The 23,632-nt window shown below is 41.6% G+C and overlaps 4 protein-coding genes and 2 pseudogenes across 4 annotated transcripts; 3 read left to right on the forward strand and 3 right to left on the reverse strand.

Moving 5' to 3' along the window:
• Window positions 1-180: 180 nt before the first annotated feature.
• On the reverse strand, window positions 181-4,048 carry LOC141814930 (delta(7)-sterol-C5(6)-desaturase-like). The gene is made up of 3 exons (XM_074702891.1): window positions 3,728-4,048; window positions 1,009-1,314; window positions 181-679 (listed from the first exon to the last, which is right to left on the reverse strand). The coding sequence occupies exons 1-3, from the start codon at window positions 3,957-3,959 to the stop codon at window positions 387-389; spliced, it is 831 nt and encodes a 276-aa protein (XP_074558992.1). The 5' UTR covers window positions 3,960-4,048; the 3' UTR covers window positions 181-386.
• Window positions 4,049-5,611: 1,563 nt separating this feature from the next.
• On the reverse strand, window positions 5,612-6,918 carry LOC141815617 (glycosyltransferase BC10-like). The gene is made up of 2 exons (XM_074703568.1): window positions 6,412-6,918; window positions 5,612-6,256 (listed from the first exon to the last, which is right to left on the reverse strand). The coding sequence occupies exons 1-2, from the start codon at window positions 6,916-6,918 to the stop codon at window positions 5,612-5,614; spliced, it is 1,152 nt and encodes a 383-aa protein (XP_074559669.1).
• Window positions 6,919-9,715: 2,797 nt separating this feature from the next.
• Window positions 9,716-14,070, forward strand: LOC141814404 (uncharacterized). Its single transcript, XM_074702367.1, has 5 exons — window positions 9,716-9,857; window positions 9,941-10,017; window positions 10,106-11,821; window positions 12,926-13,052; window positions 13,169-14,070. The coding sequence occupies exons 1-5, from the start codon at window positions 9,716-9,718 to the stop codon at window positions 13,867-13,869; spliced, it is 2,763 nt and encodes a 920-aa protein (XP_074558468.1). The 3' UTR covers window positions 13,870-14,070.
• A 2,792-nt stretch (window positions 14,071-16,862) lies between these two features.
• On the forward strand, window positions 16,863-18,153 carry LOC141814221 (transcription factor bHLH75-like; annotated as a pseudogene).
• A 568-nt stretch (window positions 18,154-18,721) lies between these two features.
• LOC141814405 (uncharacterized) lies at window positions 18,722-20,837 on the reverse strand (annotated as a pseudogene).
• Window positions 20,838-22,306: 1,469 nt separating this feature from the next.
• Window positions 22,307-23,627, forward strand: LOC141814406 (NAC domain-containing protein 20-like). Its single transcript, XM_074702368.1, has 3 exons — window positions 22,307-22,514; window positions 22,610-22,866; window positions 22,956-23,627. Exons 1-3 carry the CDS (start codon window positions 22,361-22,363, stop codon window positions 23,451-23,453), a joined length of 909 nt encoding a protein of 302 aa, XP_074558469.1. The 5' UTR covers window positions 22,307-22,360; the 3' UTR covers window positions 23,454-23,627.
• The last annotated feature ends 5 nt before the right edge of the window (window positions 23,628-23,632 follow it).

Consider the following 23,632-nt stretch of genomic DNA (forward strand, 5'->3'; position numbering starts at 1 on the left):
TCAACTAGATGAATCAAAACGCCAAACAGAATGCACAATATTTAGACATTTTTGTACAGCTGTTTTAAGAGATCAATCTACTCAGCTAAACGCAAGGCATGTGGACATAACGCGACAGGAGGAATATTAAGCCAGCAATTACATGAATATAGTTGGGCAAAGGCAGATTGAGTCTGTCTGAGAGTACACAGCAATGTAAACAATCTTTATGCAAATAAAACCAAACTGTTCGATGAAATTTTAGGTCAGGTAACCCGTCACACAGAATACCAAAGCTACTTGAAGATGGATTTCACCTTAAATTGAAATCAAGATAAAAGGTATCAAAAACATTTGCAGCACATTTAGTAGCCATAGCACAAAAGCAAACAGTCATTCTGGTTGCATCACTTTGCCTTAAAGAATTCCTCCTCGGGATCTTGAAGGGTTCCAAACATCCAATCCATCCATATTGTGTAGTGTCCGTAGTTGTGACGGTATGTGGTATGGTGGATTGTATGGTAACCTGCACCCATGATTGGCCAAATCTTGCCATGGATGCAATCATGGATATTGGCAGTCCATACAGCCTCGCAAAAGAGTAGAGCCATGTGACTCAAGAAGTGGGTCGGGACGAGGAAGAGAGCAATCACATGTGGCACAGCCTGCAGTATCCCATCCAATGGATGAAATGCCAATCCTGAAAGAGAAAGGGTATTTAATATTTATTTGGATGAATGTTAGACTAACAAGCAGAGCCTTGACGTGTGCATGAAAAAAGGATACAAGAACATTGTTGCAAATCTACCACCCGAGTACTAACTCAGCTATGCCCGTGGGGCAAAGGATACAAGAACATGAATGAGGATAAGCAAGAGAGAGAAATTCCAAGTTTTACTAAAGACTTTAATCCATAAGGATCTATATAGTCAAACTGAGTTAATTTTGTAGTATCTGCATACAATGGTGCATGGAATTTTCCAAAACTAACAAATTAACAAAAAATGAACAGAGTGAAGAGAGGCATACCTGCAAAAGGGGAGAGTGTGTTTTGCTTGTTGTAAATGTGGTGAATCGCATGAAGCCACTTGTATAATGGTTTTATGTCATGCAACTCTCTATGCATCCAGTATATACCAAATTCAACGAGGACTAAGTATATCATGAGGTAAACAGCATGTGCAAGCCAGCCAACTTCTCCAATGCTAGAATAACATCTTGTCCATCCACTCTCAACCATGTATTCTGAAATTGTTGGAAGGCCACAGTACAAGGGCATAGCCTTCATTGTAACAATTATTTGCAGCAACATGGCTTTGTTTGAAGGTATAGCATCTGCAACAGAAAAAATAATAAGACTTTGAAAACAGTGATTCTTTGTATAGCAAAGGCACTGCATGCATACAAAACAAGTAATACATATCAATTTTTACCATAGTACTAAGACAAAATGCACTATCAGCAATATAATATGGCATGTACATCAATAACGGACTGAAGGGGATAATGACAGACCAAAAAGATAAATGCAAATTTTGAAAACACAAGAAAATCTGATCCAAGAGGTTTGATATAAGAGAAGAGAATTGCCATTGAGAATTTTAATAAGGTCAGTTTGAGAGTTCTGATGTAACAGAGAAAAGGAGAAAGGATCAATGTTTATTTATCTTATTGAACAAACCTTACAAAAATGTTATGTAAAATTTGAAAGGAAAGAAGCATAAATGTTTGTGCAAAAATTAGGTATAATCACCTAAAAAAGCTGAATTTACAACCACCTAAAACCATTTCATTGTTGTATGTCACACTCTAACAGTAGCAACCACCTAAATTAATTAGGTATAACAAATTTTATTTTAGAGAAAGAAAACTGATGTATAACCACCTAAACAATTTCATCTTTATACGTCAACAAATAGCACATGCTAGAAGTTTCAAAATCAAATTTTCTAGATTGCAATCTAAGAAGATCAATAGAAAACACACAAAGAAACATATCAAATTTGTCTAGAGACACTTCAACCATACACACATCAAATTGGTCTATAGACACTTAACACACAAGCAAACAAAATCACATTTTCCAGAGGTGCTTCAACCCCACATACACACCTAAATTGTAAAATTGCACCAAATATCTAAAGAGAACACATACATGTACACAGATGCAATCACACAAAGATATCAAGTTGGTCTAGATCATGTCTTTTGGCTAAAGTCTGATGCGGTGCTCTCACACACACACACATCAAATTTGTCTAGAACATGCCTTTTGGCTAATTTTGATGCAGTATCATGAAGATAAATAGTAGTAATCCACACTAAATCACTATATCATAAGCAAAATTCTAAAATACAATCTCAAGCTTAATGAGGTTCTGAAAAGAGATCTTCAATGCAAGAAAATGTGATCTACAGTCAGAGGGAAAAGAAAAAAAAACAGAGTCCTAGTGAAAGCAAAACAATGAAACAAGACAGACTCAATTTAAGGCTAGTAAAGTAGTATGTAACTCGCTTAGAGTTCTTAACCCATGACGTAAAAGTGTTAACTTCCCACCATTAGTAGTTGAGTGCCTTAACTCCTAACCCCTAATCCACCTTTCCAGGCTCTCGCTGACTTCCTTGTCAATCTATTGCCAGACAGATATTAGATTGACCTTGACCTAGGTGAATGCGACCACTTTGGGATTTGGTTTTAGAAGCACTTTTTTTCTCAGTAATCATTCTATTCTAGCTAGATCAAGTCTTTTCTTCCAAAGAAAAGCTAAGCTCTTCATGTTTATGCTAAGCAGAATTCTAAAGGGAGCACAACCAAAGCTGGGTTTTTTATTAGAAAAAGGTGATAGCCTGAGAGCAGGCAAAGCAATATTGATCCTATGGGGAGGTTTTTCTTCCTTTATAGATAGATAGTAACTGACCGAATGACCACGGCAGTCAACAATCAGAGGCAGATAACAGACTGAAGACAGTGTTCCCAGTATGAGTAAGGAAAGACATGAACGGCAGTTTATAGTTTTCACTTTTCACCAATGTCCCAAATCTCATCAAAAAGATTTTTAAAAAAAATGACATTAAGGATTGTCAGGCTTAGTCTTCTTTCCAGCAACTACTGATTCAACAAGATCAAAATTTGTCTCAGTAAGGTTTGTTGCCTACTGTAACATTCAACAAAATTTTGAGACATTACTAGACCTAACCAAGGACAGTATAATATCGTTTTAGTGGGGGAAATCTCTAGAATCACCAAGCTTACTCTTCTTTCGAACTACTTTGGCTCAAGAAGATCAAAATTTGTATCAGAAGTTTTATTTACCTGCTGTAACATTCAGTTCGTTGAGACATTACTAGACCAAGCAAAGGACATAATATCAATTTTCTTATTGAAAATAAAGAGGGGAAAACACTGTGCAAACAAGCCCCGGAGGAATACTGAACATTTCAACATTTCAACATTTCACCAAGACCTAAATAGCACCCAATCACCCATTTCAAGATAAGGACTCTCTGCCTGGAAAAGGGAAGCAAGCACATGGTGGGGATCAAATAAACATCATGTTTCCCGGAAACCTCCTAACGCCTATAAGCAAACCTCTATCAACTAAAATCTGTCATCAATGGGGCCAAAAAACAGCCCAAGAGAACAAAAGGGAGCCATAAAGTGAAGATACCAAGCGAGAAGCACTACGGACCATTCGATGCAAACCAATCAACAATCAACTTTTAATGAAAGACCGAACATGATAGCGACCTTTGGGGAGGTAAACATTGCGCTTCCAATAGTAGATGTAGAAGCACCAGAGGAAGCCGGAGATGAAATAGACGGCGGTTCCGCCGATGTAGTTGCGCAGCCAGGACTGGATCGGCCGGGGAAGGCGCTTCCAAGCGTCCCCGGGTATGATCGGGCTGAGCACGATTTCGTTGTACCAATCGGTCTCCTCAACGAACTGTCTCAGGTACTCCGGCGAGCTCGCGTTCGTCATTCTTGACGCTCCTAACAGGAAACCTACAAGAACGGCGAACAAGATCGGCGAGACGATAAGAATACCGCAGGCTTAACCGCCTGCGACCGTCGAAACCACCACCACCATCGGTTCGTCCTTCTAACGATTTTAAAGGGCTTCCAATATTTTCTTTTAGGTTTCGGTTGTCAAAAAACTATCCGAACCCGCTTCGTTTATTATTCAGCACTCATTGTTCAACCAAGAAAATGAACAACGAACTCTATTAATGGATCTTTTAGGTTACAGTTCGAATCCGAATCCGCGCAGGGCAGTCTTTGGGAACGGTGAGAGTATGCTTTTGCGCACCGAGGGTGAGGACACCGCCCTACCCTGCCATTGGTGGTATCAATTAGTACACTATTAAAATGACAAAAATCCTTTTCTTTTTAATTTTAAAATAACACCTTAGTATATTTTTTTTTATTATGAACGTATTTTAATTCCGACAGAATTATAACTTAATATATATTTTATTACTTTCTATCCCAACAGTATTATAACATTAAAACAAAAATAACTTCAAATTTTATTTAAATTCTTTTTATTAATTTATTAGTACTATTAATTTTAATCAAATTTAATTTATTTATTTAATATATTATAGTAGGTATTGTTTTATCTTTTATACATTGGGACTACTATTGTCTTAGCTAATACAATATCCTTAGAATAAAATTAATTTAAAATAAAAAATATGTTAGATAATAATTTAATATTTGTAAAATTAAATTATTTTCCAAGTCGCAAGACTAGAGATGCCAACTCACTTTCATTTGGCTTTTCTTCCTCTTCTTCCTCCCTTTGGACTTTGGTGAGTTGTAAGCGGCGATAACGCACGAGCGTCCTGCAACGATCTTTAATTATTTATTTTTATTATTTAGAAGAACGACTAATTTATATGTTTGGCCTCCCACTCGTTGCTAGCAAAACGTCACTGTTTTTTTTTAGTCATTTTCACACCGTAATTAATGAAGATATGAAAAAAATAAATATAATATAATAGCGAATTTGATATTATACACGACTCTCTCGTGTGTGCCTGTAGGTGCCACGCGATCTACTATTCATCACGCGATCACGCGTCAGATCTAACCATCCAAATGTGAGAATGTACAGTGTTCCGCCCCCCGACCCCAGTTGCTGCCGCCGCTGCCCGTGCCGTCCCGCCACCACCGGGCGTCGGCTCGAGCGCGATCGACATGTCGCTCACCGGTGCGTCGATCGAAATCCGGTGCAATTTGATCGAAAACGTGGCCGACAATGGCACGTGCCGATTTCCGATCGCACGGTGGTCCTTCCTCGGCTGGTCTCCAGCCGCGATTTGGTCGGAATCCGATCGTGATTTGGTCAGAATCCGGCACGTGCCACTGCCCCCCACGTTCTGGTCAAATTGCGTCGGATTCCGACCACAATCTGATCAGAATTCGATGTTGATCAAAGCACCGACGAGCGGCACGTCGATCGTGCCCGGGCAGGCGGCCGGTAATATTAAATATAATAGATTCACAATGAACACATCAGGTATTTCAAGAGTTATCGTCCTCTGCTAAAAAAATAATACCAGCAGTGGTGGTGTATACTGAGGTATAAAACAACATTGATCCAGAATGAGAATTTATGGTCCCAAAAGGTTAACCAAACCCCATCAGTTTTGGAGCTAATCTCACCAGCCTGCTTACGGTATTTGGTAAGAATTTCCTGGCGAACAGGAAGCAAACCCTCGTGCTCTTGCCGTTGTAGCTGCAACTGCTCCCGTTCCTCATCCTCTGAAGCAGTTCCGCGTTGATCTGGTTCCGGACAAATTTTGCCGGGTGCATCCCGCCCTTGGACCAATCCACCCAAGTTAAGCTCCTGTTCGCGTTCCTGTTCCAGTAGTTCCTCACGCTCACCAGCGTCTGCACGTAGTGCTCGTCGGCGAAGCACAGAGGCCTGCAGTACCTCTGAAACAGGGGGAAGTAGTCTTCGTCGGAGACTACATTTACGGCCAAACTGCGGTCCATCGCGAACCACTGCGACCCTTTGCGCCATTGCTGGAGCTGGATTCGCGGTTTCATGGGGCGCCGGTACCGGCCTCGGCCGCTGGGGCCGGCGTCGTCGTAGGATTCGATGAAGATGCGGGAGGAGTTGATGAGGTAGGAGTAGACAGTGGCGAAGTCGAAGAGGGGAATGCATGTTTCGGAGAGGAGGACGAAGCGTTGGTTGGAGAAGTCGAGCAGCGCGTTAGCCAACAGCCGCCGCTCCGCTTCCATCATCTTGATCGTGCCCCATGTCACCGCCTGCAACGCCGCAAAGATTGATCAAAAGATTCTTCCGTATATTTTTGTACTATCCAAACAGGGGAGCCTCAACTCTGCCGCGCCCCCTGTTCTCTATCGCTGTCAGTGCAATCGCAGCGAGACTCATTGCAGACAAATCGGAGCGTGGAACTGACCTGGCTGGGAATTCTTCTTCCGTAGAAAACGGAATCCCTCGGCAGAGACCAATTGGAATCCGGATGGGAATGCACGTAGATGGAGAATAGCCCTTGGTTCCCCTTGAAGAACATCTCCCACAGCGGGGCGAGTGGGAGCTCTTCCCTCGTCAAGAACAAGAACGCAACCTTAGGCGCTTGCTTCAATGAATTCCTTTTGATTCTCGGCACCATGGACGCCCTCCAGAGCAGCTCTTCGTCGTTCATCTCGTGCATGGGTGTGGCCGTCCTCCTCGGCATGACATAAGCTTGTACTGGTAATGGAAGCAACGACGACAGATTCTGAGGGGCTACGTGCGCAGTTTGGAGAGGATTAATGATAGTAGTATTCCTGACATAGAAGCTGGTAATGAAGCCCGTGGAGAAGGCTAAGGCAAGCAGAAGGCAGAACGTGATGAGGTTGAGGAGTTGGGAGGTGAGGATGGAGGGCGGTGGGATTGACCTTTGGTCGCGGAGCTGCTCCTTCATTGTTGCCGATTGTGCAGTGGTTGATCAAATGCAGACGAGATTTATGCTCGCACAGTTCTGATACTAATTAGGGAGTAGTGGGTAGTTCTAAGTTGTTGGCTTTCTTGTACTTGCATCAAAGTTTATTTTGTCGGCTCTGGGAACGAATTCACTAATTAATTAGATAATCACCAGCTTAATTAGCGAAGGGTATAAGACAATAGCTCATAATTAGAAAGAGAAAACTCACATTAAGAGTGTTAAACCAGGCACGTGACAGACCGATGACTTCATCCTGTTGTTGGACCTGAAGTGCCAATTGACTATGAACACCTGTAGATAACTTTTTGGTCAACGCCTTCAATTATGGTTAACCTTATTAAAAGATTCATACAACTTCTTTTTATGCCATTACCATTACTTGAGAGGAACTTAACCAAGACTTTACGTACTCAATCAACCAAATCAACTCTTAGCTTTTTATATATTTTTCAAACCTAAATTTTAATTAATTGAATATTAATCGATTAAATCAGTTTGCTTCGCATCTTAAGCAATATAAAATCCTGACCGTCAATATTCAGCTCGCCATGGTTGGGCCTGTACGTGGCGGAACCATTCAAACTGCATCAGTCGGCCCATTACAAATCCTTCTACTCGACTACTTCAAGTTGTTACAGCACGCCAATAAAGAAATGGCCACACATGATAAACCCCTGTCGTTTTGTTATTGGAACCAAGAAGAAAGGCCTTCTTCGGTCGTCCTTGCAAGGCCAAGTAGAGTACTAGAAAACAAACGAAGCGATTCTAATCTATAAAACGAGAATCCAATGCCGGATTCATGCACCCTCTCCGTAATCTCACATTAAATATAGCATGGCTTCAGTTAAAGCTGACAAATGTCATCCATAATCAAACTTACTGTAAATGAAAGCCCCATCCGGCGACGGACACGGACTGCACCGAAACCATTTAAAAGTCCTTGATGAAAACGATGCAGAAGCGAGGCGAGGCGAGGGAGAGCGTGGGCCTGGCGGCGGGTCCGCAACGTTGCAGGCAAAATGCAAGTCAATTTGTCAGTGCGCGAAGAAGGAGCCAAGCAAAGAACGGCACGGCCGCCTCGGCTGTCGCGGTGTCCCAGCCTCGGCGCGATCGTGGCCCTATCGCCATCGGCAACCACTGCGACGCGTCCCGTGACCCGGACGCGCCGCGCGCGTCCATGTCCGCATCGCCCACGGGGACGCTCCGCATGCACGGGCTGGCTGGCTGGCTGATCTCGCGGTCCCTCCCTTCGTTATCTTTTCCCACGTCATGGCGCCTGGTTGGCGTGGGACAAAGCAGGCAGGAACGGGATGGTACAAGGTAAAACTGGATAGCCAAACGCCGCTGCAACATCTCCATCGGCCTCTGTCACGCCATAAAGCTCGATTCAACGTACGACATCCATAGCCAGGCCCCCAGTGGGAGGAACTAGGATGTTTACCATGACAGGACACTGTAATAATTCGAATCAGAAAGCTCGATCCAAATTCATTGTAGTGCACAAAGTTTCACCAAGGTGTTGGTTATAGCCTTTATTCACCTTTATAATCCAATTTTTAAAAATTGTACAATCTATTTTGTTTTTAAAAAATGGCATTTATCACAACTTTTAGCATATTTTTTAAATATAATATCACCTGTAACAAGTTTTAAATAAATCTCAAATAAATACAATTTTTTAAGCACGAGTATCTAATAGTACACACAATCTATTCACGGGAAATCGCGCGCTGAGGGATTTTCTCCTGTTGGATCCAGAGAATCCACACATAACATGCGGCCAGGATTAATCCTGGCCTTTATCCAACGATGATAAGCCCCTTTCAGCGTGAAATTTGCACTCGACTTTGCAACCTAAACGTAGAATATAAGCCGCCGGGGCTAGATTTCCAACGGACAGATCCAATCAATCTATGAAAAAACAAATCGCGTTAAACAAGATTTGACATCTGCCTTTCTCGCAAACAAAACAAATCCTAACACACTTCTCATCGCGAGTCCATGAAACAGGATGAGCTTGCTCGAACGAAAACGTCTGTTCCCTCACAATAAGACAAAACCAGAGAAAACAGAGAGAGCGAGATGGGGACTATACGCTAGAGACGCCACTGCCAATCTGCCATTTGGAGTTACTCCTGTTTGACTGTTTCCTGCAGTGTCCTCCATTTTAAACCATCTTCATTAGTTTTGGATTTCAAAATAATCAACTAGTTATTTTTGGTATGTTTAAACTGTCTTGATAAAATAATGGAGGAAAAAAGCAAAAGGAAGAAGACATCATAGAGCTGTTCCTGCCATCCGCCATCTTCCAGTTCCACTTCTGCTGCATCTTCCTGCCTCCTCTAATTACAAAGAGGAATAAGAAAAAAAGAGCCAGAAAGAAGATGGAATATAAGCATTAGCGACGTGGCTTTCAACGCAAGCAAGAGTGGGGGACGGAAGAATCCCCTCCGACACCGCACCCTCCTTTCCATGGTTCCCTTGCTTCCATAACCTTTAATAACTTATTGTTTACTAATTAATCCTGCTATGCTTTCCCTTAAATCGTCTTTCTCTCTCTCCTTCTTCTTTGTTCTGCGTGCTCTGCGAGTGAGACTGAGTAATATGGAAGCATTTGTTGCTTGCCAGCTGCACTGCCAAAAGGATGATGAGAAAAAGGAGGAAGACGCTCCCTTGACTGCGGAGTAGAGTAATAAGCTATCGTTGTCTAGCTACCTGCTGCGTTTTGGCTTTTGCTTCCTCCATCTTTCTTGAGGGGGTTCGAGGAGGCTTGGAGATGAGTCTCGCCATCGCGGAGAGGAAGACGCAGCAGCAGCGGCGGCCGGGTGGGTTCGTCGGCGTCTTCTTCCATCTTTTGGATTGGAACCGCCGACTCTCAAGGAAGAATCTTTTTCCCCGCAGGAAGCTCCTCCCTCCAGGTATTTTCGCATTTTGTTAATTTGTGCTGTCAGTCTAATGTGCATTGCATTTGGAACGCTCACATGTTGCGTGTGTCGCGCAGTTCGTGCTGCGAAAGCGTCGGTGACAGCGAAGACGTTCGCCGCTGATGAGAAGATGCCATTGGCGAAGTTACTTCTGGTAAAGTTTTTTATTTTGTTTCTCCTTTTCGCTCCCTGTGTCATTGATTCTCGCTAAAAATCGATCTTTGGGGGCGACTATATGTTAGATTGATGATGAAAACCAGGGAGGTTTTCCGAGCATTATAAAGCTCGACGATCTCGGACGTGGGATGCGGGCTCCTGGACTGGTGGCCAGGTTGATGGGTCTCGAGTCCATGCCTGTCGTTGCACATGAAAGGCCGCGGAAGGCTACAGATTCCAGCTGCCTTTGCAACAGGGAAGAAAGCGGCGGGGTGTTTCACCGAATCGATCAGGATTTGTGTGTGGAATCTGGTGGGATCAGGAAACAGGAGTGTAGACCGCAGAAGTTGCGGAAGACTGGAGGGTTCTTGGAGAGGCCACCCATTGATGGAGGCCATGGCAAAGCTAGTCTCTCGGGAAAGAAGAAGACGGTGGTCTCTTCCCCCTCAAAGCATAAGCTTCACAAGCCTCCTTCACCTGTGAAAACCTCACGGTTACCATCGGGCAGGTTGATGAAGGCTGCAACTAGAATTCTGGATCCTAGTTTGCAGAATAGAGGTCCGGCTAAAGTCGCAATAGCTTACAAAGATTCTTTAATCTTTGGTGCAGAAGGCGGTGAAGTTGTCGCTACCTTGAAGAATTCTAATGAGCCATTCGGTGATTCTGTTTCTGAGTCTAGCATGACCGGTGGGAGATCAGATGGAAAGCTCAGATTACAACTAGGTGCTGAAGAAAATCCGCGACCAAGGATTGGCTCATCTGCTTTTGATATCAGTAATGCCTCTTGCTCTCATACTGACTTTGCAGAAAGTAGTTTTATTTCGCTTGCCATGCATCCTGAGCAGCACATGGACAATGAGATATTTAAACCTTTTCAATCTAAGTTGGTGGTGCAAAACATTGAGGAGGAACTTAGCGAGAAGAATGATCAAGGCACACGCAAGACTAAATTTGATAGGTCATCAAATATGCTTCGAAGGAATCAACTTAGGCAGAATCATGCCACTAATGTAAGAGAGAGAGTAGCATTTGGGACCAGCGTCTGTTCAAGTAGCCAAGGTGGAAGAGATGCAAATAAGATCAGTAGGGGAAAGGGTTCTGCTTTTGTGATCAGGAACACAGGTAATGGCAGTCGCTCAAAGTTGGCCTATGAACAAAATGGCTATCGAAGATCGTTAGGTACTAGCCCTACAAAGAACATGGCGCAAAAGAGAACAACCAGTACTTTTTGTGGAGAGCATGCTGAAATCTTACGCTCGACCTCTACTAAGCAAAATGTTGGAATCAATTTTAGTGATAAAAGGGGGTTAGAACAAAACAGTTACAGGTCTGTCAGCAAAAGATGCATCAAAAGCAATTCAAATTGCAAAAGTGGCAATGAATTTGATTTCACGAGCAGTGACATTGTTTCTTTCACATTCAATTCACCAGTTAAGTACACACCTACATCACGTTCAAACGAGGAACAGAAGATGAAGATCAGGTCTAGAAATGGGTACTTTAATAACATTGGTTGCGATGCAACATTGGAGTTAGATGCACGCAATAACATAGTATCTAACAGAATAGCTACATTGAGAGGAGATGAATCAAGAAATCTGCTTGAAGAAAAGATTAAGGAATTAACTTTCATGGATCATGACTTACTAGTTGGGGCTGCAATGTCTTTTCCTTGTCTCCAAGATCTGGGAGCTGCTTTTATATCTAGACAGAATGAACATAAACAGACTAGTGCCTGCTCCAAGAAAAATGTCATGCCTTCCTCCTTAGCCTCATCTAGTTTTCCTACTGCACAAAAACAGGTGAAAATAGTGGTTGTTTTTGTTTAGCTTGCTGATATGCCCTTATGGCATCCACCACCATTTATTTTAATTATAAAGTGCTTGTAGTTTGAATGCTCCTTGACTAGAGCATATGTAGCTCACAACCAGTAGGACAAAATCTAGCACACCCTTTTTTGTCTCCCATTTTAGACTCTTTAATCTAAAATCTAGATCCATGTCTTAGGTGATATCGTTTCTCCTTGCAAGAATATGAAATGTTTAGCATGTTATGTCAGTGCTATGACTGAATGAAGTCAGCATGAAATAGTTGAGCCTCATGGCTTGGTGTTGATGATGATAAGCATGATTTGAGAAGGAAAGGGAAACTTATGATTTTTTTTTACATGTTAGATTTTCATTGCACTTTCCTTCACAAAGTGTAATTTTTTTAGAATGAATGATTCATGAGACCTGATGGATATCTCTTATACCACCCATAGTATGTGAAAGTGTGAATGTAATTTCATAGAGTTATTCAGTCTGAAGGCTACATGAAGAACATAAACTAGATGATGGAATGGGGAAGATCTAGGATGTGGAAGATCATACCATGAGTGCCATAAGCACATCGATACCTAACATAGAAATTAGGCTCACAAAGGGTGGACAATTAGTTAGAGCAATGAGTGTTGTAGTAGCGAACCCGATAGCAGAAGGTAAATCATCCACATTGAGAATACCATTTGATTGATTAAAAAAAAATTGCTTGGCAACAATTGGACAAGTGGATTATGTTGCGGTTAAATGTTTGTTATATTGGTGTTGCTTCTGTGCCAAAAAGACATTATATGACCACTGCTTCTAGAAATGAGATTGGTATTCTGTATTAATCCTCTCACTTGTTTGCTAGCTAATATGGATCTCTACGTTATCTAAATGGGAACTTCTTTTAGTGTCTGATTGGAATAGTATGGTCAATATCTTTATGGGTAATATAAGTTTCACCTTCTTTATCATTCTTGTTTAACATAAGTTTTACAGTAACTGACTTTTATTATTTCTAAAGTAAACCTCTGGAGTTGCTCGTGCTATGGTAGTTGCACAATTTGATTCCTCTGACATTTGATTTCATTTTTCGATCAGGACAACTTTAAAACTCGTCCTGCTTCAGTTCTTGAAATGGAGAGTAGTCAGCTTAGCCCAATATCCATTCTGGAGGCTTCATTTTCAAATGAGAGTTGCTCAATTGGAAGCCTCAATGCCGGTTCAGGTGCGACAAAATTTATCATATTTCCCCACTTTGAATTCCTTTGTCTATGTTTACTCCCATGAACACTGAGATTGAGAGCTAAGACCATATTTCGTCTACAATGTGCTTGCTTTCAGGTGGAAAGCTGCAGGTTGGTTTGGTGGAAAATTGCAACACACCGCAATCAACTGATACAGATGCTGATCTTTTGGATTCAGCAACTTCAGTTGATCTCAGAAGGTCTATTTTAGACAAAATCCAGCATCTGAGTTGCATAACTTCAAGTGCCGATGACATTCCTTGTGAAGTTGGATTCTCAAACTTCAAATTTTTTGAAGCTAGGCGTTTCATTTCAAATGCAGTGCTTTTGTTTGAAAATTTCACCGCGTGCGGGTCAGATACAGGTTCTTTTGGCATTTCGCTAGAATCAACTCTTTTAGACTTGCTACAAGGTGTTTGTGATGCTCTTCTTATACCAACAGTCGATCCCCATTATAGAGGGGTAAAAGAAACAGGTCAACTAAGAGAGTTGCTATTCGATTGCATGATCGAATGCCTAGATTCTAAGTATAGCCTTTCTTGCAAGTCTGGTTACATGACGTACTTTAAGATACCTTTCCTTTTAACCCGAGAGAAATTGATGGAAGAACTTCACAAGCAAATAACAGATTGGATGGATTTGGCAGGCAAGTTTTTGGATGACTTGGTCAAGAATGAAATGAAATCGTCAACTGAAAAGTGGACAGTCTGCAAGATAGAAGCATGTGAGGCTGGCATGGAATTAGAGAGCAACATTCTTCAGGCTTTGTTGGAAGAAATTCTGATAGATTTCTACTAGTGGATGCTTAGTGACAGAAGTCACAAAAGGAGTTCGACAAGATAACTGGTCTTATAAACAAGCTCCGATTTTGTGTTTCTTGCTTTCTTCACTGTAATTATGACACTAAGAAGCTAGAAATCAAGTTTTGTTCAAACTGCAAGAAGAAGATTTGTGAGTTCTTGACTTATTCTTGCTTAATCTCTGGGATGGTACGTTGTGTTTATTTGGATACAGACTTGCTTTGTTGCTTCAAACTATATATTATTTACTGCGAAGATTTCATTTTACTCAATGTGCTTACTTTGTGTTTCAAGTTCTTCATGAGACATCTAAGTACAATTAGAGCAAATTATGAATTTATTAGAAAAGGCAAAGGTTCCCTGTTAATGACCTGAGACATTGCTGATTAGTTTACTTGTACTGTAATTAAGAATTTGGAAACCATTACATAATCAACACCACTTCATTCAAATAGTATGATGATACATATATTTGTCGTATCATATCTTTTGTTTAATCAAGTATTCAGATCATGCTCTTGATCCATGTCTTCTACTCCACTTGGGCAACTCTTTGATTCTTTGAATTCTCTAACATCAAACTGGACTCTGTACAGTACAGATATACTGTATAAAGCTAAAGCTAGAAGAGTAGGAGATGTGAACAAAGCACACACCAATGCGAATGACCTCAATTATTCGTTCGTCTCCCTTAATTTCGATGTATTGCTCTGTCTTCTCTGTTTCTTGTTAACTGAGCAGAGGAAGAGAATTGTTCGGTTCGCGGGATGAAGCTGTTCGGCTTCAACGTGCCCGAAGGCGAGGAGGGCGGCGCGTCGGCCGCCGCCGTCACCACCACGAGGACGCCCTCAGGCAGCGCAGGGTACACGGCCAAGTAGGAGTGTCGTTACTGCTGCCGCGAGTTCGCCAACTCGCAGGCGCTCGGCGGGCACCAGAACCACTGGCGTTCTACAGGCATGATGATTAATTTATTTCAATAACTAATCTAAGCACCAAGATAAATAATAGATTTCATATTGGTTTGACTTGGTCCTTTCTTCACCCACTGCAAATTAGTTCTGATAGAATAAATGGCTGCTTGACGAGATTAATTTGACTATTTATAACACCTCACCCAACCATTGCAGTTCATGATCAATATAATTATGTCAAAGTTAATTAATTAATATGATTAGGTGTGTTATTGTGGAAGAACTGTCATGAGGTTTGGTGTTCTTTGAATTGGATTAATTAATTAATTGCGAACACTATAAAGATAGAAACTTGAATATGCTAAAACGATATATATGATCGCTGTCCTTCATTGAAGTTGATGAAAATCTAAAAAGACTTTAATACATGAAGAATTGTTAAGAAATATTATTGTCATAGGTAATAAATTAAGGATCCCATGCATGCTGGTGGGTATGCATTCGATTTTAGATATATGCATGATTGGTTATTGTGATTATGATTCTGACAGTTTAAGGTTTCTTCTTCTGTAGATAATTACCTAACAAAAATTAATATGTATTTGACGTGCAGTCCAAAATTCTATCTAGTTATTTCTTGTCAATTAATTAATAAGTTGATGCGGCTCAAGCTTTTGCTTCATGTGCATGTTCCCTGTATCAGCTTAATACAGCAGTTAATTTTATGTGGATATATATTCATTTTGAGATCCTTATTTATTATTCTGGATCTAGCTCATTGTGATTGCTCTTCTCAGTCTTAGCTTGCTCCTTTTGATCGATCTTATGCAGACGATGTGATTAAACCTTAAACATAAACTGCTTCTAAAACGTACGTACGTCTTTTCTGCATGATGGAATTCCAGTCATGAGTTAAACTTGAAACTACTTTATCATGAGCTGGGAATATTTAAGGTAGTTTCTTTTTTCCAAGTTAGGCTAGTATTTAAAACGAGGCATTCATGAGAGTTAATTTCACAATTAATTTGTTCGGTATGTGTAATTTCTAGCCTTTTGTGATGCATTTTCTGATCAGGAGGTCTCGCACCAAGTTGTGTGCAGTAGGAACATAACAAGTTGTGTGTTAGCTTTCGATCGGCATGTATTTTGGATAACATAACATTCTGATATAGAGGTGACACATGAGGTGATGTATGAAGAGTTAAATTTTAATTGATCATAATTTTTTACTTGAATATCAAAACTAAGTACAGTTGATTGTTAATTGAAGCTTTTTTAGAGATACTTTTATTCAATATGGGGTAAAATCCATATCGATCCGCCGATCTATTCAACATTGTTTAATGTTTCGATTTCGAACTTAATTTTTTTTTATTATTTATAGTAATTTTTTATTTTTAAATTTTTTTGATATTTTTGACTTTTTAAAATTAGAATTTGATTTACGATCTATTTATAGGCGTGTTTAGTTGTTTACGATCAGTTTTGTTGATTGAATATTTTTTTTTATAAAAATTCTAAATGCTATCCCTGTACTTAGTTGTTCACAATTCTCTACTCATTTATTAGTTGTTCACAATTTTTTTTTAAAATTTATTTTCTTCATAATTCTATTTCAATCTCTTCAGAATCTACTACTCTATTTGACGTATATTCTGATAGAGCCATGAACTTTTTACATTCTATCCCTGTACTTGTAGTTTGGTGGACTACAAAACGTAGAAAGGCAAGCTCAAAGTTGGATCAGAAAAAAGCTTCCATTGTGTTCAAGAATCAATCAAGATGGATAATGTCAAAAGGTGAATGGATGCATCAGGCATAAATGTGAGTTGGAAAAACTCAATTCATGGGGTTTAATGACCCAGTTGCTTTCTTTGATTCCTAGCCATTAATACCAACCAAAGTCTAATGCCCACGTTCTAGCATTTGGCCGCCCAGTACCAGCCCTGCATCAGACTATCAGTCTATCAGAGTGCCTGCCTGATAAATTAAGAGCGTTCGATCTCTTCATGTCATATATATGTGTGTGCGCGCGCGCATCGGATCGCCTCATTCTCAGATCAAAGGCGAATCAACTCTGATGGGAGAATATGCAGGGAGTTCTAGCTGCTTCAAGCCCCTGCCTCTCTGCAATGGAGATGGAGTACGGGTTCGATTTCATGACGAGCCAATTCGAGGAGTGCACGATGGAGATCCCAAGCCTTGGCTTCATGAGCTGCTTCGACCAAGATTACTTGTCCAACTACACGTCTTCTCCGGATCACCTGCTCGCTTCGCCTTTGTTGCCGCAGCCCCTGGCGTCCTCCGCTGCTGAGCTGAACCAGGGGGGAGGAAGGAAACGGCGAAGCCTGCAGGAGGAGTTTGGATTGAGTACTACTCATGACATAAAGATTACTAACAACAAAAATGTACGCAATGCCCTCAATTTGATGTTATTCTATTACTCTGTTTGTTGTTTACATGTATGTATGTTTAGCAGAGCTCAGGGAACGGGAAGAGGGCGAGAAGCAGCAACTCCAAGGAAGCAGGGAAGTCAAAAGAGGTGGTTCATGTGAGGGCGAGAAGAGGCCAAGCCACTGACAGCCACAGTCTAGCTGAGAGAGTGAGTAAACAAACTGCAATATCGTCGCAATTTCAATCTGTTACAAGATTCCTAGCTAAATTCTTGCAGAGCAGAAGAGAGAGGATCAACGAAAGAATGCGCTGCTTGCAAGACCTTGTTCCCGGTTGTTACAAGGTAATTTGCTAAGTACATATGCGCACAATTGTGGTTCATTAATCATAAGTTTCTAAACCAGTGGCCATGGTTGTTTTAGAGTATGGGCATGGCAGGAATGCTAGACGAGATAATTAACTATGTACAATCACTGCAGAACCAAATCGAGGTATATATACATATTTTTTCTGCTTAACTACGTGATAATTAATTCCTTAATCTTTAACTTGCCATGGCCCATTGCATGCTTGCAGTTTCTTTCCATGAAACTTCTAGCTGCATGCTCCATCTATGACCATCATTGCCTCGACGTGGATGCCATTGCAGCACCCCAGGTGATCCTCAATGTTTATCACTCCTTTCGCTCTGTGTTCACTCATTGCGGGATGATTAAGGAACAGGACCACCCCTCGTTAAACAGTAGTAAGAACAGTGAAAAAGGGACTGTTTCTATACAGTTGCAGCGATATCAAATCTTGTTTTTGATCCCACAAGGCATCCTATGTCAACTCGATGCACTTAGTTAAGTTCCAAAACCATAATCTGTCTTTTAATTTGGATTCTTTTACTGCTGCAGGGTGGTAATGAGCTGTTGGTAGCAAGGGATGACTACGGCACTGGAAGCAGCAGTTTTTCTGCTGCCATGCCATTTTAATTATACTCTTTCAGTTACGTGCAATTCTGTGACTTTGTGCATGGATTATTTCTCATGCACAGCACTTGAGAGGATAACGTTGAAATAAATGAATAATGACAAGGATCGATTTGCAGTGCTCTCTGCTAATTTTATGATTGATTAATTAATATGTGTGAATCTATTTTGACTTTGTGATGGAATGAATAGTCTCGTCGGATGTACTGTCAATTGAGAATCTCTAATAGATTCCACATTATGGTTGATTGCTGCCAGCAATCTAAAATCCAATTAATTAGATGGCATCCCCACAACAACTTGGACAAGTCTACTGTGGTTGACGAGTATATGTGTGAGATCATTACAAAAAATAAATTAATTGCCACAGTTCTTGTCAAAGTGACATGGTAGTTGACAATGATGTTATCATATATTTGTAGTTGAAATTACAATTTCGTTAATAATTCAAGTATTCTATCAGGAGTCTCCAGTCTCCCGCCCTGTTCGATGATGAGAAGCTTCACCTTTGTGTCTTTAATGCCTAATTTCTATACAATTTGAGCTAACGGAAAGCAGATTAAGAAAGCGCTCAATTGGGAGACAGCGAAGTGGGAAAAAGTGGGGAGGAATCTCTCTGGATTGCACCATCCCAAACTCTCACTTTGATCATCTTCTCCTCGCACCAGTGAAGCTGCTCTTGGCGGATCTCAGCCATCCTCAGAGTTCTTGACACAATCTTCATGTCTATCAAGGCCATCAGTATCACCATCTCATCCTCATCCTCGTCCTCCAGGCTTCGGCCACTTGCCTTTCGAGCATCTCCTTCGTTTCAGCAAATCTTTAAGCCTCATCTTCTTCTGCGAATTGAAGTAATTGACACTGCAAGAGTCAAAGAAAATAAACAAAAAGGAGGAATCAACAAGGCAAGAATGGCTCACTTTCTTATTGGCTTTCTTGAGCAAATGAAGTTGATCTGAATCCAACGATCTAGACTTTCTCCTGACGATTGCTTTAAGCATTTGGCAAGGATTGTTCTTGTCTGCACTGAGAAATCTCAGGAAAGTTCTGATTGCACCTTCTAAAATCTCAAATAATTCTTTAGATGAGACCATAGCCACTCCGCCCTCGTCAGCTTCTGAATCTTTTTTGAAATCCACACAAACAGACAAACAATTTCAGTATCGGGATTTTGGTAAAAGAATGATCAAAAATTTTATGAATACATTGGAGTTCAGGAACTTGGAGTAATTTGGGGTAGCAAATTCTCATCCTTGCAAACAGTTCAGGTCTCCGGCCACGCTCGCAAGTTTCATTTTCGATGAAACGGTGCAGGAAAATCTGGAATTGTTGGAACTGCTGAGCTATCCATGCAGTGCAGAAGGAGCGTTCACTGTTGTTATTAATCCTTTGCTTGAAATTGCAGTAATTCCAGTTAAGGGCTTCCCATGTCAGGCAAATCTGAGCTACATAAGCATTCTCCAGATCATGATATGGATTCCTTCCTTCCTCCTTAATCTTCTTCAACATTTTTTTCTGCGTCGTAATTTTGTGGACTATCCTTTGCGAGATCGATCTTGGTTGGAACATTATATTCCTAAATGATTCTGAAAACATAAACGATAGTTAAAATAGTAACATAGCATTCGATTAAATTACCAGCAAGATGCACGCTTGAACGTAGGAGCGTGACCTGTTTCTGCCAGTTTTTGTTCACTGATCCTGTCAAAGAACATCATTTCCTGATCGTACTTTCTGAAAATTGAGTAGGTTTCCCAATTGGAAGAACTCCTTCGTGATGATGAAGAGGAGAGGAGACACTCCAAGTCGGAATCCCTGGAGACTGTAGAATTCCTCCATTCCACTTCCATGGAGCTCTTAGATGACTTGGGTCCACCTTCCATTGTTATCTTACTGTCTTCTTCCAGCTCAAGTATTCTGCTTTTGCATTGTGGTTGATCCACAATGACGATCTCCTCTTCTTCCTCTTCATCATCGTCACGATCATCCTTGAATTTGATACTATGACTAGAATCTCCAACGAGATCGGCATCTGTTAGAAGCATAAACGGATTAAATCGCTGATGTTGACTAAAATTGAAAAGCAGATAGAATCCAATATAATGCGCACCTTTTTCATGACAAATTACGACTGAAAGTGGGGAATGGAACGGGGATTCCTTGTCTGAGATTTCATCCAGACGCTGCAGATTGGAATAACATTCTTCTCGAATGAATAGACCCTTGTCGATGGCACTTTCCTTGGAGAGAAAAAGTAAACCTTCTTCTCTGCTTAAGATGCACTGAGGTGCTTCTTCAAGATTGTTCCGGGGGAAAAGCCTGCAATAGATTTAAATACGGACATCACCAACAACAAAATTAAGCTGAATATGAATTTAGAAACACTACCTGAGTTCTCGGTCGGTTGCTGCTCTTTGAAGGAGAAGAGTGAACAGCTTGGTGAGCAGGAAGGAGACGAGGTGGACGGCGATGAGGATGAAGCTGAGGAAGGTAGAGAGACGGAGAAGATGCATCACGGTCTCATCGCCAGTGTCTTCCCCTCCATGGATACGAGGCTGAATTGGTTCACTGGGTGTTACAAGGGGGACCAAATTGAGCAAGCGTTGTGAGAAACTGCTATTATGCATGCACGAGGAAAGGGTGAGAATGCGGCAGGATTTCAAGTGAGCAGTCGCTAAAGAACACATCGCTGAACTGCTTTAAATTTTGTTTTTTGGAGCAAAGTTAAAATGGTCGATCAGTGCTTGACAAAGGGCCCCAATTTGATTTGGTAATCCCGAGAATCCATGATCAGAAGTTAATACACGGCTCGAATGACTTGAGTCGAAAGCAAGAAATATGCCCAACCTTCAGCAAGTGATTTCTGGAGGACAATACGTACATATTTACCATGATCTCTGACATATCAAACTTCTCTAGTTTATTGTAACTTGGAAGTCTCTTGCATTAGTATCAGAAGGTTCAGTGGCGAAAAGCCCTTGGGCCCTAAGTCCAAAGGGCCAGGAAGGTTGTTGAGTTTGGCTGAAGTGGGATGAACTTTGGTCAAGGTTGAAGTGACTTTTTTGTTCTAGGGGATCGGGCACCCTCAAACTAGGAGGTCTTAGTCCCTAATCAGTTTATCTTCTTTACTGTGGATCAGCATTGTCATTTACAGGCCTTGACAATATCGGGCACCCTCATCAAATTATCAGCACAAATGAAGGTCCCTCCAACAAAACCACAGTTGTAATACAAAACCACAGTTGGAGCAGTGGCGAAGGAACGAAGGTGGTCTGGAAAAGTTTGCCTGCGCCTGAATTTCTTAATCCATTATGGTAGTGAAACTTCACGGAAATGGACACGGAGAATGACTGTGAGACGCCATCGTCTTGTCTTAATTGAATTCACTAAACCGATCGATCAAAGAAAGTACTCGTTAGGAACGACTCTCCTCACTCGTCGTACTGATGAGGGCGAGATAACACACAAGGTGTCAAAATCTTTTGGGCCACGTTGTTTATTTTACTGAATATTTTTACATAAATGTACGGGAGAAGCACAAGAAGACGATGGAGTGGTCTCTGAGGTTTGGTGAGCCCCTTGTTTTTTCGTTCCACAAGTTTGGACAAAAAACCACGTACGTAGTTTTCTAGTCCATTAGGAGTAATGTACTTAAGTAGCTAGCAAAGTTAAGGATAGAGGTTATGCTAATTCATACGATTATGAACCTTAGATTCTGGAGATAGACAAACCCCACGTGTGTGAGCAATCGACCGCATCCAAGTAAATTTTATTAGATCTTGTCGGAGAAGCGCTTTGCTGGATCGCCGGTGGGTAGAAACTGTTGGGATTGGTTGGAAAGTGAATATGGAGATCAACTCGAGTGCCACTCTTACTCCAAATTAAGCACTCAAATTACCTCCTCCTCCTCCGAATCATCACCATCCTCAAATTACTGATCTGCATGGCAGTGGCACCGCTGCAATAAATTACATCCCCTCGTCTGATTTAGTTTAAGGATATAATAAAGAGAGAGATTATTCTGACTCTTGTATGATACGATTTTTTTTAAAATGATCTAGAAGACCGTGATATATATATATATATATACTATTTCATGCTTCATCCAATTCTCCCTACTGCTGGATTTTGGCTTGCTGCTCAATTGAGGAAGGCAACAGAGAAGCCTAAATCTGCATGCTTGTGCCGCTCCAAAGCTTGATAAAGATCCATGGAGGAGAAGCTTCCTCCTGGGTTTAGATTCCACCCCACTGATGAGGAGCTCATCGCTTACTATCTCACCAGGAAGGTGACAGAGTTGGGCTTCACCACCAAGGCCATTGCCGACGTCGACCTCAACAAGTGCGAGCCATGGGACCTTCCGGGTATTCTTTTGCTTAAATTACTTTTGCTTCTCAATCCTTCAATGCTAATTTAGTTAATTATTTGAGTAGTTACGGATCCATTGGTGCAAATGCAGGGAAGGCGAGTATGGGGGAGAGGGAGTGGTACTTCTTCAGCATGAAGGACCGGAAGTACCCGACCGGGTTGCGAACGAACCGTGCTACGGAGTTCGGCTACTGGAAGACGACCGGAAAAGATAAGGAGATCTTCCACTGCGGGGTGTTGGTGGGGTTGAAGAAGACACTGGTTTTCTACAAGGGCAGGGCGCCCAAGGGAGAGAAGACTTGCTGGGTGATGCACGAGTACAGGCTCCACACCAACTTCCCCATCAAGGTTAATTTTGTTCGCGAAATCTTCAACTAATTAAACCTTTAATTTAGATATATATGTAAAATTTACTGTGTGTTACGTTCGATGTGCAGGAGGAATGGGTGGTGTGCAGGGTGTTCAAGAAGAGCTCGACGGAGAAGAAGCCTCACCTAGATTCCCCTACGATGCCTGCGCTGCTGGAGTCGCCTTGCAACACCGCGTCGCTAAGCGAGCTCGGCGAGATCGACGTCTCAGCGTTCAACAATCTGGTTCACAATTGTAACTCGGGCTCCAACGCCGTGCAGATCAACGAAGCCATGTACACTGACAGCGGCAGCAACGTCAAGTACTTCGACGACGTGAACATGCAAATGAATTGGATGAACAGCCAGCTGGCTTCAGTTCCATGGGCGACGGCTTTGTTTGGCGCACAAAACCCGGCGATTCTGAAGGCTGTGACGCTCGCCGGCGGTCAAGATCACGCGACTAATGGAGCAAGTTTGACACAGTTTATGGCGCAAGGGGCTGCTTCCTCTTCCAATGGCGTGGATTGTGCAGGGCAACAAGCACAGCTATTCAATCAGGAATCAGTTAATTGGAGGGGCTACTGAGAAGCATTCTGTGTTTAGTTTTAGTGTTTCTTACGAGGCACGTACGTGTTGGTGGATGACGAAGGTCATGGCCATGAATACTCTTATTGCATCAGTTCGCAGGTAGAAGAAAGTAATGTACAAAAAACACAAATGCATACATGTATGTCTACAGTTATCTTATTTCGTAATTAATTAAT

Source organism: Curcuma longa, chromosome 21 (assembly GCF_044706935.1).
Source record: "Curcuma longa cultivar G26 ecotype Majalengka, Jawa Barat chromosome 21, ITB_CL_G26_1.1, whole genome shotgun sequence".
In the NCBI taxonomy this organism is placed as follows: Eukaryota; Viridiplantae; Streptophyta; class Magnoliopsida; order Zingiberales; family Zingiberaceae; genus Curcuma; species Curcuma longa.